This window comes from Anastrepha ludens, chromosome 5 (assembly GCF_028408465.1).
Source record: "Anastrepha ludens isolate Willacy chromosome 5, idAnaLude1.1, whole genome shotgun sequence".
Taxonomy (NCBI): domain Eukaryota; kingdom Metazoa; phylum Arthropoda; class Insecta; order Diptera; family Tephritidae; genus Anastrepha; species Anastrepha ludens.
In genome coordinates, this window is record NC_071501.1 from 22,469,591 (window position 1) to 22,482,354 (window position 12,764).

Consider the following 12,764-nt stretch of genomic DNA (forward strand, 5'->3'; position numbering starts at 1 on the left):
AACGACGTGAACAAACTTTTGATAAGAACGATGAAAAATTATTTTATAACAATGGTAGCAAAAAAAGATATTGTTGAAATAATTATTATGTCGATGAGATAGTTGAACATCTGAGAAGAATGGGAGAGGAGACCAAATTATCTTTATGGGTACCGCACAAGCACGCAACTCGTTTATTGTTTTTCGACCCACATCTATCAAATCCCTTTCACCGGTCTGTTAGCACTTTTTCTTATTGCTGGAAATTAAAAGCAATAAATTAATACAATCTTCACTATAAAATAAAGTGAAATCCATGTTTTAATTCACTGTTTTCCCTCATAACCGATATTTACAGAGAACAAGAAAAAGAACTGCCAAACTTAACAGCCAATTACGTGCTGTGGAAACATATTATAAATATTAATTTGGGGTAAAAGAAGTACATAATTTTCTCGTAAAGTATTGATCAAACAATTTTAGGTTTATGCGGGTTGTCAAGGTGACATTTCATGTTAAAAAAATTATTTGCTGTTATTTGTTTGTTCCATTCACTTGTGAGTTACAGGGTGTTAACAATAGAAGTCAGCAAAGAGAAAATTAGGTACATTTTACAGTTTGTCTTTGATAAAGACGAAAATGCAAGCCAGGCCGCTGAAATTGTGAATGGTGTCAAGTTCTCTGGTGTCGATACTGTAACAGCTAATTACGCGGAATTTTGGTTGAGTCTATTCCGTTCGGGCATTTTTGATGTTAAAGAAATTGTCAATAAAATCACAGAAATAATCGAAGTACTCCGGGGTGTTAGTAGTCCATCGCATCGCCCAAGAGCTAATGATCGACCATAAAAAAATTTTAAACCATTTGCGCAAAAAAAAGAATAAAAATAATGGATTAATTGTTTTACCAAACTAATATGTTTTATCAAAGTTAGATTTGCCCGATTTTACAGACTACGCAGCACACTTTTACAGGAAAAAGTTAGAAGTTACCAAAAAAGGATTTCACATATATAAACGCTTCGTTAGTCCTTAAAGGGAAACGATATTTTAAGTATTTTGCTCAAATTTCCGTTGTACCGAGGTAGCCCTTTTAATTTTTTTAGTACAAAAAATGTGGCATACAGGTCGTTTCTTTTAATAAGAAATAAATTTTAACAAGAAAGAAAAAGAGTCCAATAAGTTTATCGAATGATAAGAAAAACGTAAAAAACGTCGAATCGACGAAGACTAACCTTTTAAATCTTTAAGTTTCAATTGAAAGACTGAATTATCATTGAAAGGATTTTCTAATTTAAAGACAATATTATATATAAAATTTCGATAACTTTCATGTGGTTTTTATTGCCAATTGTAAAAACTATATAAGGTAAAACTATCGAAATCGTTAAAATATATCGTTTGCATTGTTCGATATCCGTATATTCACAATAGCTCACTTTAAGTGTGTGGTGCGTCTCACAATCAACGTTGCAGTAAATTTTGCGGACATCGTAATTCTAAATATATTAAAAATGGCCACAACTTTAGCTGCAGATCGTTTTTGGGTGGACAAGGCAAATTGCCACAATGCCGAGCGCCAATACTACGAATATTTGAGCAAAGAGGTAAGAGATTGAAAAATTATTAAGTGGCTACCATTATACCATGGCTTATGTTGTACATAATTGTTACACGTGTGGGTATAATAATTATCAGTATCATCTAACGTGGAGTTGTATTTCTTTTCACGCTGCCTATAGGAGGAAAAAGTGAAACAGTTAAGTGAGGACGGTCACTTGAATGGTGTACAAGAAACCCCGTCCAAGCAGAAGAAATGCAAAAAAATGAAATACAAAAAGAACGAATGTACACCAAAACTAACAGAAATATCGACAAACTCTGAAAGCGAAGAAAGACTCTTATTAACCGGCTCTCAGTATCAATTCAATGCACCCATTGATATAGCCATTAAAGTGGGGTCTAAACCAAGTGGAGAGAAGTCCAAGAAAAGAAATAAGACGGCAAAGAAAAATGTAGATTTGTTGGTTAGCAATAATTGTTTGTCATAGAAATTTCGTTCAGTAGCACTTGTTATTTTTATTTGATGTTGATCCAATTTTTGTGTATTTAAGCACAACGATGATTTATAATATCGGTTGTCTTCCTAAAAGCATTAACGCAAAGCACAAAACAATTAGTGAATTTTGTCCCGTAAGCGTAGTTACGGTGGCAAAATTCTGCGATTTTCTTCTTATTGGGTTGTGGACACACCTATCACATGAGTTTAAACTCAATCGGCTGGCTACTTTTTCAATTTACTGTTTGCAGTTTACCTGCTTTGCACTGTTGCATTTAAGGAGTCAACTATGGTTTTCTTTTCATTTATACCCAAGCTTGTTAGATCCACAAATTTGGTTAAATGTCTTACTGGTGTTTTTGATTTTTTTGGCCGTTAGTAATTTTTTTGGGAAATTTTCTATTTTCTTTTGTACTTGCACAAAAACTTGGTTAGGTTAGTCACACAAATGTTTATATTTTTTATTTAGTTTGGTTTAGCAGTGTTTTATTTAGCTTCGATTAGCAATGTTTCATTTGGTAAATTTAGTTAAAATAAATGTTTTAGTGGTTAGTAATAATTTCTTAGTTAATTTGAATTCAAAAAATGTTACTTATTTTAAAGGGTTCCGCTGCCAACAGCCAGTGCACTCTAGTTTCGGAAATCGCTAAGGCAAGAGAGCACATAAAAAATTCTTTAGAAAAGGTAATTATATATATTTCTAACAAATAATATTCATAGCTTTACAGTAATTGAAAGCAATTTTCCACACAATTAATCATAATTGTGTTTTTCTAAATTTGCAAAACCTACCCGTTCTCCATTTATTTATTGTATAGTTTTTATTGAACCGAACATTAATAAAAGCAAATGTAAAGAATATTTATATTTTATTCTATATTCTTTATAGATGGATGGCATTACTACACTGACTACTTCTCCAGTGTCTGGAGAGGTCCTAGATCGCGTTGCTGTTATAGAGAAAGCCAATGCCGATCTAAGGCAGTTGGTGGAGAGCTTGAAATCGGTGTGCTTGGAAACTCAAAATCGTATAACAGCCTTGGAGAAAAAAGTTAATGCAGAATTATCTAATAAAGCTGTCGTAGCCGCTTCTGTCCCCGCCCCAGCTGCTCCTTCAAAGGCGGCCGCAGATGAGGATGATGATGTAGATCTATTCGGTTCTGAAGACGAAGAAGATGAAGAAGCCGCACGTATACGTGAGGAGCGCCTTGCTGCTTATGCCGCAAAGAAATCGAAGAAACCGCAACTCATCGCAAAATCTAGCTTAATTTTGGACGTTAAGCCTTGGGACGATGAGACAGATCTTAAAGTGATGGAAACAGAAATACGAAAAATCGAGTCAGATGGCCTCTTATGGGGCGCTTCTAAGTTTGTGCCAGTCGCTTTTGGTATCCAAAAGCTTAGCATTTCCTGCGTTGTTGAAGATGAAAAAGTCTCAATTGATTGGCTAACCGAAGAAATTGAAAAGCTAGAAGAATACGTTCAAAGTGTTGACGTTGCTGCATTCAATAAAATTTAAATTAATAAACTTAATATAAAAGCAATGATTATATAAATAAAAATCTTGTTTAAATTAATTTTATTGGGTGTGATTCAAAAATATAACGGCGATTGTTAAGATAAGTATGGATGTGTTCGAGCTTCAATAATTTCGTCAGTGTCACTTTTTATGAGATAACATCACTTTTGGCCACAATTTCTGCAACAATGCTAATGTCGCGCGTCAGTAGAATGTTTTCATTTAATAAATATTACTTTGAAGGTAAATTTATTGCTCATTTACTGGTTTCAGAGCAAAATTAAAATGAAATCAACCGAAGTTATTGGTCGATATTTTTAAACAGCGCTTTCGGAGCGAAATGTTTTCTGCACTATCGCAGCAGCTAAACAGTATCAGCAACAGACCAACGAAAAAGCAACAGGATCGCAATATCGCTGTAATTATTGAGTGCGACAAACACACCATGTTTTATAATTATACTTAGTCCTGCCATAAGTTCTGTTACAAGTCCGTTATAGATACATATGAAATTATAATACTGTTTTTGATGATGTCAGTTTTATTTAATCATATATCTTTAAAAAAATATGTAATTTTTATACAAAATGGTCACCATTTGCTTTTACACAAGCTTTCAAACGGCTGGGCGATTTTCTGCAAATTTGTTTTCGCCGTATGCATTGTAAAATTTTTCACAGAATTTATGACAAGACTAAATTTATATTTCTTACCTACCTGGAAACTTCACAAGTTAAATCAATCCTTAATTACCATCTTTTTTTTAATTAAATACTATTCGGGTTTTTGTTTATTTAATTGTTCGAATGCCTTTTATGCAAGCACTGTTGGGTTATCAAATACATCATATTCTCGTAACAATAATCAAACTCAGTTAAACTAAATAATATTAGTAATTGAATAAGTGATGAATGAGAGAAGTATCTTGGTATGAGGATACCATTATAGGTCATATAGAGTATTCATTTAAGACGAAGCTACGCCTAATGCAACTCCGCCTATAAATGCCGTCAAGAAAATATGAAGATCGTTTACTTTGGGTCCATTTTCGTCGCCAATAAGTTTGCTATACCACTTCTTAGCTTTCTTTGTTTTTGACTTTAATAAATTCTCTGCACGATCAAGTTTACGATCGACAAAGCGTTCAGTCTGAAAAGTGGAGAAAAAAAAAAACAAAAGAAATCATGTATATTTTTTATTGCTCGTATTTTGAGAAACTAAGATATATTTAATTCTTAAAATTTTCGTAATGATTTTTATTATAATTGAACATGGAATTTGTGACAAAGTGGAAGTAGAATTTTCTTAAAAGTCTCCCAATAGACAATTTTGTCTACACATTTTATATAAATGAACGCAAAAACAAAATAATTAAAATATTGGATTAATTTATTGCAAAGCCAAAGAAGACAACTTTTACAAACATAGGCATATACGATAATTACTAATATCGAGGTCGCAAATATTCAATCTGTTACAGATAACATTGATCCTAAAGTAATTCATGCACAACCAACTCCAACAAGAGCACCACCAAGAAATGCTACGGTGAAAACTGCGTTGTTTTTAATAAACAATTTGCCCTGGTTAAATAAAAATACGATTAGTTGCAACTATGACTTGCTTTTATTAACATGGATTTTTTTTAAGTATTCTAATAAAATTATAAAGCTTTATTATTTTTTCTGTTTTGTATAAGAATCCCGAAGTTAAAGAAAATATTTTTTACGTTGCAATTTTGCTACTGAAGGGCAAAAGCAAATTAATTAAAATATTAAACAGCTTGTTTGGAGAGGATTTGCAAAAACATCTCCAATGAAAATATTCAATGCATTTTTTGTGATGAGTTTGAAATTTGAAATACTCAATGCAATTATTTGCACAGGTATGGTGAAAACTACGCGCGTAGGGTGTGGGCTGCGCCGTTTAGAGTATGGACATTTATGCTTAATACATTTTTCTCAATAAAATTTAAAAATTGGTGACATAAAACTAAAGCAGAAAGTTGTGATGAAAAAAAAAAATAAAAATTATATTATTTAAGTATTAAGTTCCGCACTCGCTTTTTCAAACGCTTGACAGTATTTGCGGTCCACGGTTTCAATCAAATTATTTATTTTCACTTTTACTTTGAATATATCATTTTCTTTTGAAGAATTTCATGATATAAGAATACAAAAATAATAAGTTCTTTATAATGTAGAAAACGGTGATTTGGGCAGGCCAGGTTGAAATAACAGTTGCAATGTTTTGCAATCAGAAAGCAATTCTTCAAACTGATACCAGTGTTGTTCTACCACTTCAAAGCTATCTTTTTCTACGCATAAGACATGCTTCCGCATGATATTTTGAACGATTAGAAATTAAAGAAACTTATCAATTCAATTAATTGCGCTCATTCCGTGAACCGTAAAACACCCTCGAAGCAATTACATTTTTCTATCAGTGCAAACTACGACGGATTTCTTGCTTGCTTTAATTCTTTTCGAACCTATTCATATGTGTATTAAAGTGCGAGATTTTTTCGCACGCTACATAATTTATTTGGCCGATATAAGCCCTTACTTTAATAGCCAATTAAACTGCAAATTTAATGCCTTTTTAATTATGTTAATTTAACTTAAAATGTTCTTCTGCCGCACTCACCTTTTCAATCCAATTCTTCTCTTGTCCTGTCACAGCGGTTTCAACTTTGTCGGTGACTTTATCGAGCTTTCCTGTAATTTTAGACCAGTCAATCTCGATAAAGCCTTCTTGATGGGCGATTTCCATTAAAATTATGCCTCCGCCAATAGCGAAAGCTGCAAATTTGCCAATTTTCATTGTTGCAAAGCCAGTAAACCTATATGAAACCAAAATTACATTACTTAATGTTTTTTACAGCATACATTTATATCACGTTTTTTGTATTCTATTCGAATATAAGCCGCATTTAATAGGGGAAAAAATTGATAGAAGTTTTTGAATTCAAATTATAGTAGAAAAAATCATATTCACTTGGCTTCATTAATAATACAAAATTTAAGTTTTGTAGGTCGGTCGTGTCAAAAATTGGTTTCCTTCATACTTTGTAGTACGTGTCGTATGAGTAACGTTCAAATACATTTAAAATGAAAACATGAGTACGCATGAGACTGACTTAAAATTCTCTTTCAGAATACATATATAGTAAGTTTTGCCCGTATATTCAAACTATTTTGCCCAGTGAAATTAATATAAACATGGTTTGTAAAATATAGGAGAAAAATACGCTAACAATTAATGTAATTACAACTTAAAAAAAGGCGTAGAAAGTAAAACAAAATGAAGTGTTTAGTGTTTGCTCGATAATAGTCGGACGACTTGAATTTATATTCAGTAAGGACTCTCAATACAACACAATTCTCTAAAAATCGTTTGTTATTCAAAAGCTGTCTACCTTTGATGAATCATTTCTAGCGTAAGCAACAAACATCATTGCTAGCACGTTACGTATTGCACTAATTTGTTTGTCTCATGTACAAAACAAATATAATTTTTCAAAACTTTGGATATTACGTCATTTATTTAAGATTTCACTTAATTTAGACTGCTTCCTATGACAAACGCGACTGCACCCAGACGTACATCTGTCGTACATATCCAATTTATAAAGCGCATTAGCAAGAAATAATTATCACTCACCATCCTGAAGTAGCTCCAATTGCAATTTGCGTGTATGCTGATCTTGAGCTTATATCACCAAGAATACCGCCTAGAAACTTTGATGCGTCTTCCGTCATTTTTTCGACTCTAGCGTTATTTGCGTTTTTGTGTGATTTCGTCCAATCGCTCATAACTTTTTTTTTTGTTTTCGCTCAGCTCGACCTGAATATATAATAGATAGTTACCAATTAGTAATTAAAATATGAATAAATTCTTAAAAAAATAATGTAGTATACCAGACAGAGCAGTTATTTTGGATAAAATGTAGAATTCCGGCTATAGAACTCTTTCCAGAATACCAAATATTCTTCCGAAATTATTACAAACAATTTTTTCTTCCAATTGATGCAAATGCCAAATTATCGATAAGCAACGATAAATAATATTGAGTTGCCTGATAGCTTTACATGGTTGTAATAAATGTGGAACAACTAGGGTTGCACCATTAATATTATCAAATTTACTAATTTGTAATTATGTATAAAAAAATAATTATTTACGTTTTAAATAATTATTTACGTTCATGCAGAGGCATATATGTCACAAGTTTGCAATAAAAATAATAGTAGTGACATTCGAATCTTTTATACCGATAGAAACCGAATTTATTACCACCCACTTTAATATAACTTCCATTATTTTTCCTATAACAGACCCATTATAACAATTACAGCAACAGTATTTCCGCAAGTATTCGAATTGTTTTCATAATTTCCGCTACGGATTCATACGGAAATCATGTCAATAATTTAAATATCACAAGCTAAAAATATTATAAGTATTTATAGGGGATATATGCAAAGCTAAAAATAATGATCAAGTGTTTTATGCTGTTTGAAAAAATGTAAAAATTCCACAGAATGTTTTATGAGGTGCTAGTAGCCGCTAGAAATATATGCCCTTTTGGGCAGTCCGGAAAATTGTTTAGGAGTGTTGCTGAAGTGTAGGTTAGATTATTTTTGCAACAGGATAAAACATTCATCATACATTTTTGGAGAGTACTGCTGACGAGACGATCCTAGGCCGGATTTAAGTCCGAGTCGTACGATTAAGGGGTTGTATATCTTGTGTTGGACTAAAAAATCGAAAATTTTTTATGGCATATTCTAAAAGTACATTATCTTAAAAATATAAATTCAAAAAATCATAAAGATCGGAGCACTAGAGCGAAAGTTACAGACCGTGGAAGCGCAAAAACAAAACTTTAGACGCGATTATCTCGTTGTTGTTGTTGTTGTAGCAGCATAAACATTTCCCATACTTACATACGGGGAATGCTGCTGGAGTGACAGTCCTTGGCCGGATATAGGTTAGGTTAGGTTATAATGGTTGCCCAGAGAGTAGGGCCCACTTGGACGAAATAGTTTGGTTCGGCCTTTGTGATACCATTTAAGGACATAGAAGGGGGAGGAAGGGAAGGGATGGGGGAGTGGTGAGTGATTGTGGACTACGAACGGTGACTAGTCCGCGGTTGTGTTAACCTCATTATGCTGCTGATGTAGTTCATCAGATTTTTGTTATCAACACCTGCTATATCAGCAGGCGCAGAAAAGAAATGAGAACCAAGATACTTGAATCTTAGTCCCGCGAAGGCTGGGCAGCTAAGGAGCATATGCTGAGATGATTCCACCTCATCCTCCATGCAGTTGTCGCAAAAAGGACTCGAAGTGATTCCGAGTCTCACGGCATGTGTACCTCGCTGACAGTGCCCCGTGATGATGCCCACGAAATTTGAGAGATGACATCTTGTCATTCCCAGGATATCCCTCGAATGCCTCCTATCCAAACGTGGCCAGAAGGACTTCGCGACCCTACACGTTCGTGTACTTGCCCAGCGTTCGCTGAGTTGGTGCATAGCCCATCCTTCCAGGAGTAGAGCGCAGGTTGTCAAGGGGATCCCGATCCTCTCCTTTCGCGGGCACATTGCCTCACAGGCCCCCTGTCTGGCCAGCTCGTCGGCTTCGCAGTTTCCTGCAATGTCACTGTGACCAGGTACCCAAATTATCTTTATGTCGAAGTATTCTGATGCAATCGAGAGTTAGACCAGGCATTCCCTGACCAGCTTCGAATGCACCATAATAGAGCCTAGGGCCCTGATGGCCGCTTGGCTATCGGAGTAAATATTTACCCTCTTAACAGTTGTTACGCAAGTAAGTAGCCAGTCAGCTGCTTCTTTAATTGCGGCCACCTCTGCTTGGAACACACTGCAGTAATCCGGTAGCCTGAATTTGAGTTTGATGGGGAGCTCTTTGCAGAATACTCCTCCTCCAACCCTACCGTCCAACTTCGAGCCATCCGTGAATAGGTTAACGAGGCCCTGTCCCCAGGTGTTGCCCCCGGTCCACTCTGCCACGACCGTTCTGTCGCTGAGCATTCTGTAGATAAATCTGGAAAGGTCGGCTCCGACCCCCAGCCTACCCAGAGCTTTCGTGATTGCCTCCGGGAGAACGTTATTAAAAGCCCCCTCAATGTCGAGGGAGGCGCCAACTGCGAGTTCTTTCTGATATAGAGATTCCTCAATATCTTTAACAATTGTGTGCAGAGCAGATTCCACTGATCTGCCCTTACAGTAAGCATGTTGGGTGTGCGACAAACGCCCCCGAGGAATTTCGCTTCTTATGTGTAGGTCAATCAACCTCTCAAGAGTTTTCAGCAAGAAAGATGAGAGACTGATTGGCCTAAAATCCTTAGGGGAGACATGTGAGCTCTTGCCAGCCTTGGGTATGAACACAACCCTCACAGCCCTCCAAGATCCCGGTATATAGCCCCTGGCTATGCAGCTCGCATAGATAGGGCTCAGCCAGCGGCATGATACCACTACAGATTTCTGTAGTTGGGCAGGTATGATGCCATCAGGACCAGGTGACTTGAAGGGCCCGAAGGAGCCAATGGCCCAGGCCAAGCGGTGCTCCTCCAGCAGCCAGCCCCGGTTCTGAAGACAGGTTGGTGTACTTCCCAAGCTGGTGCTGCTGGATACCGGATTCGTTGGAAAATGAGCGTCGAGAAGCATTTTTAGTGATTCCTCGCCGCTCATCGCCCATCGTCCCGATTCATCCCTCAGGTATCCCAAGGGAGCCGAGCTCCTCGTGAGTATTCGTCTGAATCTTGAAGACCCATGACAGCCCTCCACGCTTCCACAGAAGTTCCTCCAAGAGTCCCTCTTGGCCCTCCTAATTTCGGACTTGTAGATTCCAAGTCCTACTTTATACAGTTCCCATCCTGAGGGAGACTTAATTCTTTTAGCCCTATTAAAGAAGCGCCTGCACGAGGCCCTAAGCTCAGAGAGCTCTGCTGTCCACCAAGGTGGTTTCTCCTCCTTAGGGAGCGTTCTAAGTGGACATGAGCTTTCAAGAGCCTTATTACAAGCTGAGGTGAAGATCTCCACCAGATCATCGATCGCTCCCTCCGAGAGATCTAAGTTTTCCCCGGGTGCTTCGGGGAGAAGGTTTAGCAGATTCCTGCCGTAAGTATCCCAGTCCGTTCTCCTCAGATTCCTGTAGGAGGGTCTTTTTGGACGAGTTTCAGAGAGAGAGAATTGAATATACCTGTGATCCGAGAAGGAGTGGGTGTTAAGCACCCCCCAATCGGAAATTCGGTTTAACAGTGAGGAGGAGGCCAGAGTAAGATCCAGCACCTCCTCCCTGGTTGCGGTAATGAAAGTGGGGTCCTTACCCCTATTGCAAATAAACAAGTCTTCGTTTAAAATAAAATCAAAAAGTGACTCACCTCTTGCATGTATGTTGGAACTTCCCCAACAGGTATGGTGGGAGTTTGCATCCGTCCCTACAATAACGCCGGTTTTCCTGCGCCTCGCTTCTGCCACGGCTTCCCTCAGCATCATCGGAGGTGGCTCCACCTCGTCCTCATGCGCCATATAGGCCGACATCAGCCATAGCTTCCCCGCAGGGCCCTCTAGGCTCACAGTCACAATGTCTTCATTGCTAAAATTAGGCAAAATAAATGCATTAAGTTCCTTCCTGATGAGCATACAAGATCTTGGTTTACCTAACCCGCTATGCGCCATCAGTTTATATCTTTTCGTCCTGAGTCCAGAAATGCCGCTGCTGCTCAGCCACGGTTCCTGGATCAGAACTATGTCAACTCCACCTTGTTCAAGATGGAGCAGTAGATTGGCGGACGCCGCCTTAGAATGCTGAAGATTTATCTGAAGAATAATCATCTTCGATAATCCTCTCCAGCATCCCAAGGTCGGTGTCCTGACTTTCCGAGGCCAGAAGCCTCTCCTCCTCCGCCCTGTCGAAGAATGACCCTATGCTAATAACGGACCCTGGTCGTGAGGGAGCGTCACCAGCACTGTCAACCTCCGACGTGACGGAGTCTATCTCCATGTCCACAGGAGCTTCCTCAGCTGTGGGCCCTTCTTCCTCCCGCACCTCCGGATGAGCAGAGGCATCCGCTCTGGCATCGCTTTGGTAGACCTTAAGGACTACCTTTTCGAAACCATAGCTGATAACCCCTTTTGTTTCAGCGAGAGGGCCGAGAGATTCTGCATTCAGCAGAATCAGCGCTTGCCGATATGATCTCTCGGTCTTCTCCACCATAACCACCTTCCAGTTGTGCGTGGGGAGTTTCGGGTTGCAGTAGCGGAGGATTTCCTCCATTCCCTCGGTGGTAGAGGGTTCGGAAGGAAGCCAGACACGAGCTCGCGGACGCATAGGTAGATCCTTTTTATCCACCGCTTTCAGCTTAGCTCCCTTCCATACCTCTCCCTCCAAGGCCACTGCCGCCCTGTACATATTAGCCGACCGTTCGTCAGCGCAAAGAATTCTTTTGAACATGCCGTAGTGCCATCCGGCACTCTCACAGCAGGGGGGGGGTCCAGGGTTTTCCCTTACTACCCTCATGAAGACAGCGGAGATGGCGGATGCCACTCTCTTCCATTCCTCCCTTGAGATGGCGCCGTCCTCCCTAGCGCTGTCCATAACTCCAAGAGTGATACGGCCTGCCTGTTTAGCGACTTCGCTAAATGATTTGGGTATGCCGCCGTCAGTCCTGGGTCTCTTTTCGAGGGGGACATCCTCCTCCTGGGATCGTTGTCTTTTTACCCCCGAATCCCCTTGTGGCGCACTCACTCCCTTTCCTCTGTCCTCTTCCGCCCTCCGTAAAACCTTCCTGGCCAACTCAAGCGTCTGGGAATGTTTCTCAGATAGCTGAGAAGCATTTTGGTCGCCGTAGCGCTCCAGGATTTTGGTCGCGAGACGGAGGTCGGAGAAGGACCACTTACTTCGCCCTCTCTGCCGTGTAGGCTTAACAGGGAGTCCCCGAAGAGGCAACCCCGAAGCCCCCGAAAAACTGATGGAGGACCCCTTGCTGGTACTGGCCACCCCGTCCAGTACTGCTAGATTAGGAGACGCAGTCGGTTCCGCCTGCGGCCTCCTACCTACCATAAGCGGGTTCCCGCTTGTGACCCCCACGTTCTTGCTGGAAGTCGGTTCCGACTTCCCCTTAGGGTCCCCCTCGTGTTCTGCTCTGCTAGTCGCTTCCGACATTTTGCTGCCACTGG

The 12,764-nt window shown here is 39.0% G+C and overlaps 2 protein-coding genes across 5 annotated transcripts; one reads left to right on the forward strand and one right to left on the reverse strand.

Moving 5' to 3' along the window:
* Positions 1-1,402: 1,402 nt before the first annotated feature.
* On the forward strand, positions 1,403-3,614 carry LOC128863488 (probable elongation factor 1-delta). Of its 3 annotated transcripts, none has more exons than XM_054102674.1 (4): positions 1,403-1,585; positions 1,721-2,005; positions 2,641-2,721; positions 2,927-3,614. In XM_054102674.1, exons 1-4 carry the CDS (start codon positions 1,493-1,495, stop codon positions 3,554-3,556), a joined length of 1,089 nt encoding a protein of 362 aa, XP_053958649.1. In that variant the 5' UTR covers positions 1,403-1,492; the 3' UTR covers positions 3,557-3,614. The 3 variants fall into 3 exon arrangements, with proteins under 3 accessions (XP_053958649.1, XP_053958650.1, XP_053958652.1); XM_054102675.1 differs by having other exon boundaries at positions 1,721-1,993; XM_054102677.1 differs by lacking the exon at positions 1,721-2,005.
* A 693-nt stretch (positions 3,615-4,307) lies between these two features.
* On the reverse strand, positions 4,308-7,615 carry LOC128863489 (FUN14 domain-containing protein 1B). 2 transcript variants are annotated; one of them, XM_054102678.1, is made up of 4 exons: positions 7,477-7,615; positions 7,220-7,402; positions 6,203-6,398; positions 4,308-4,705 (listed from the first exon to the last, which is right to left on the reverse strand). In XM_054102678.1, the coding sequence occupies exons 2-4, from the start codon at positions 7,369-7,371 to the stop codon at positions 4,523-4,525; spliced, it is 531 nt and encodes a 176-aa protein (XP_053958653.1). In that variant the 5' UTR covers positions 7,372-7,402; positions 7,477-7,615; the 3' UTR covers positions 4,308-4,522. The 2 variants fall into 2 exon arrangements, with proteins under 2 accessions (XP_053958653.1, XP_053958654.1); XM_054102679.1 differs by lacking the exon at positions 4,308-4,705 and adding an exon at positions 4,928-5,139.
* Between the last annotated feature and the right edge of the window lie 5,149 nt (positions 7,616-12,764).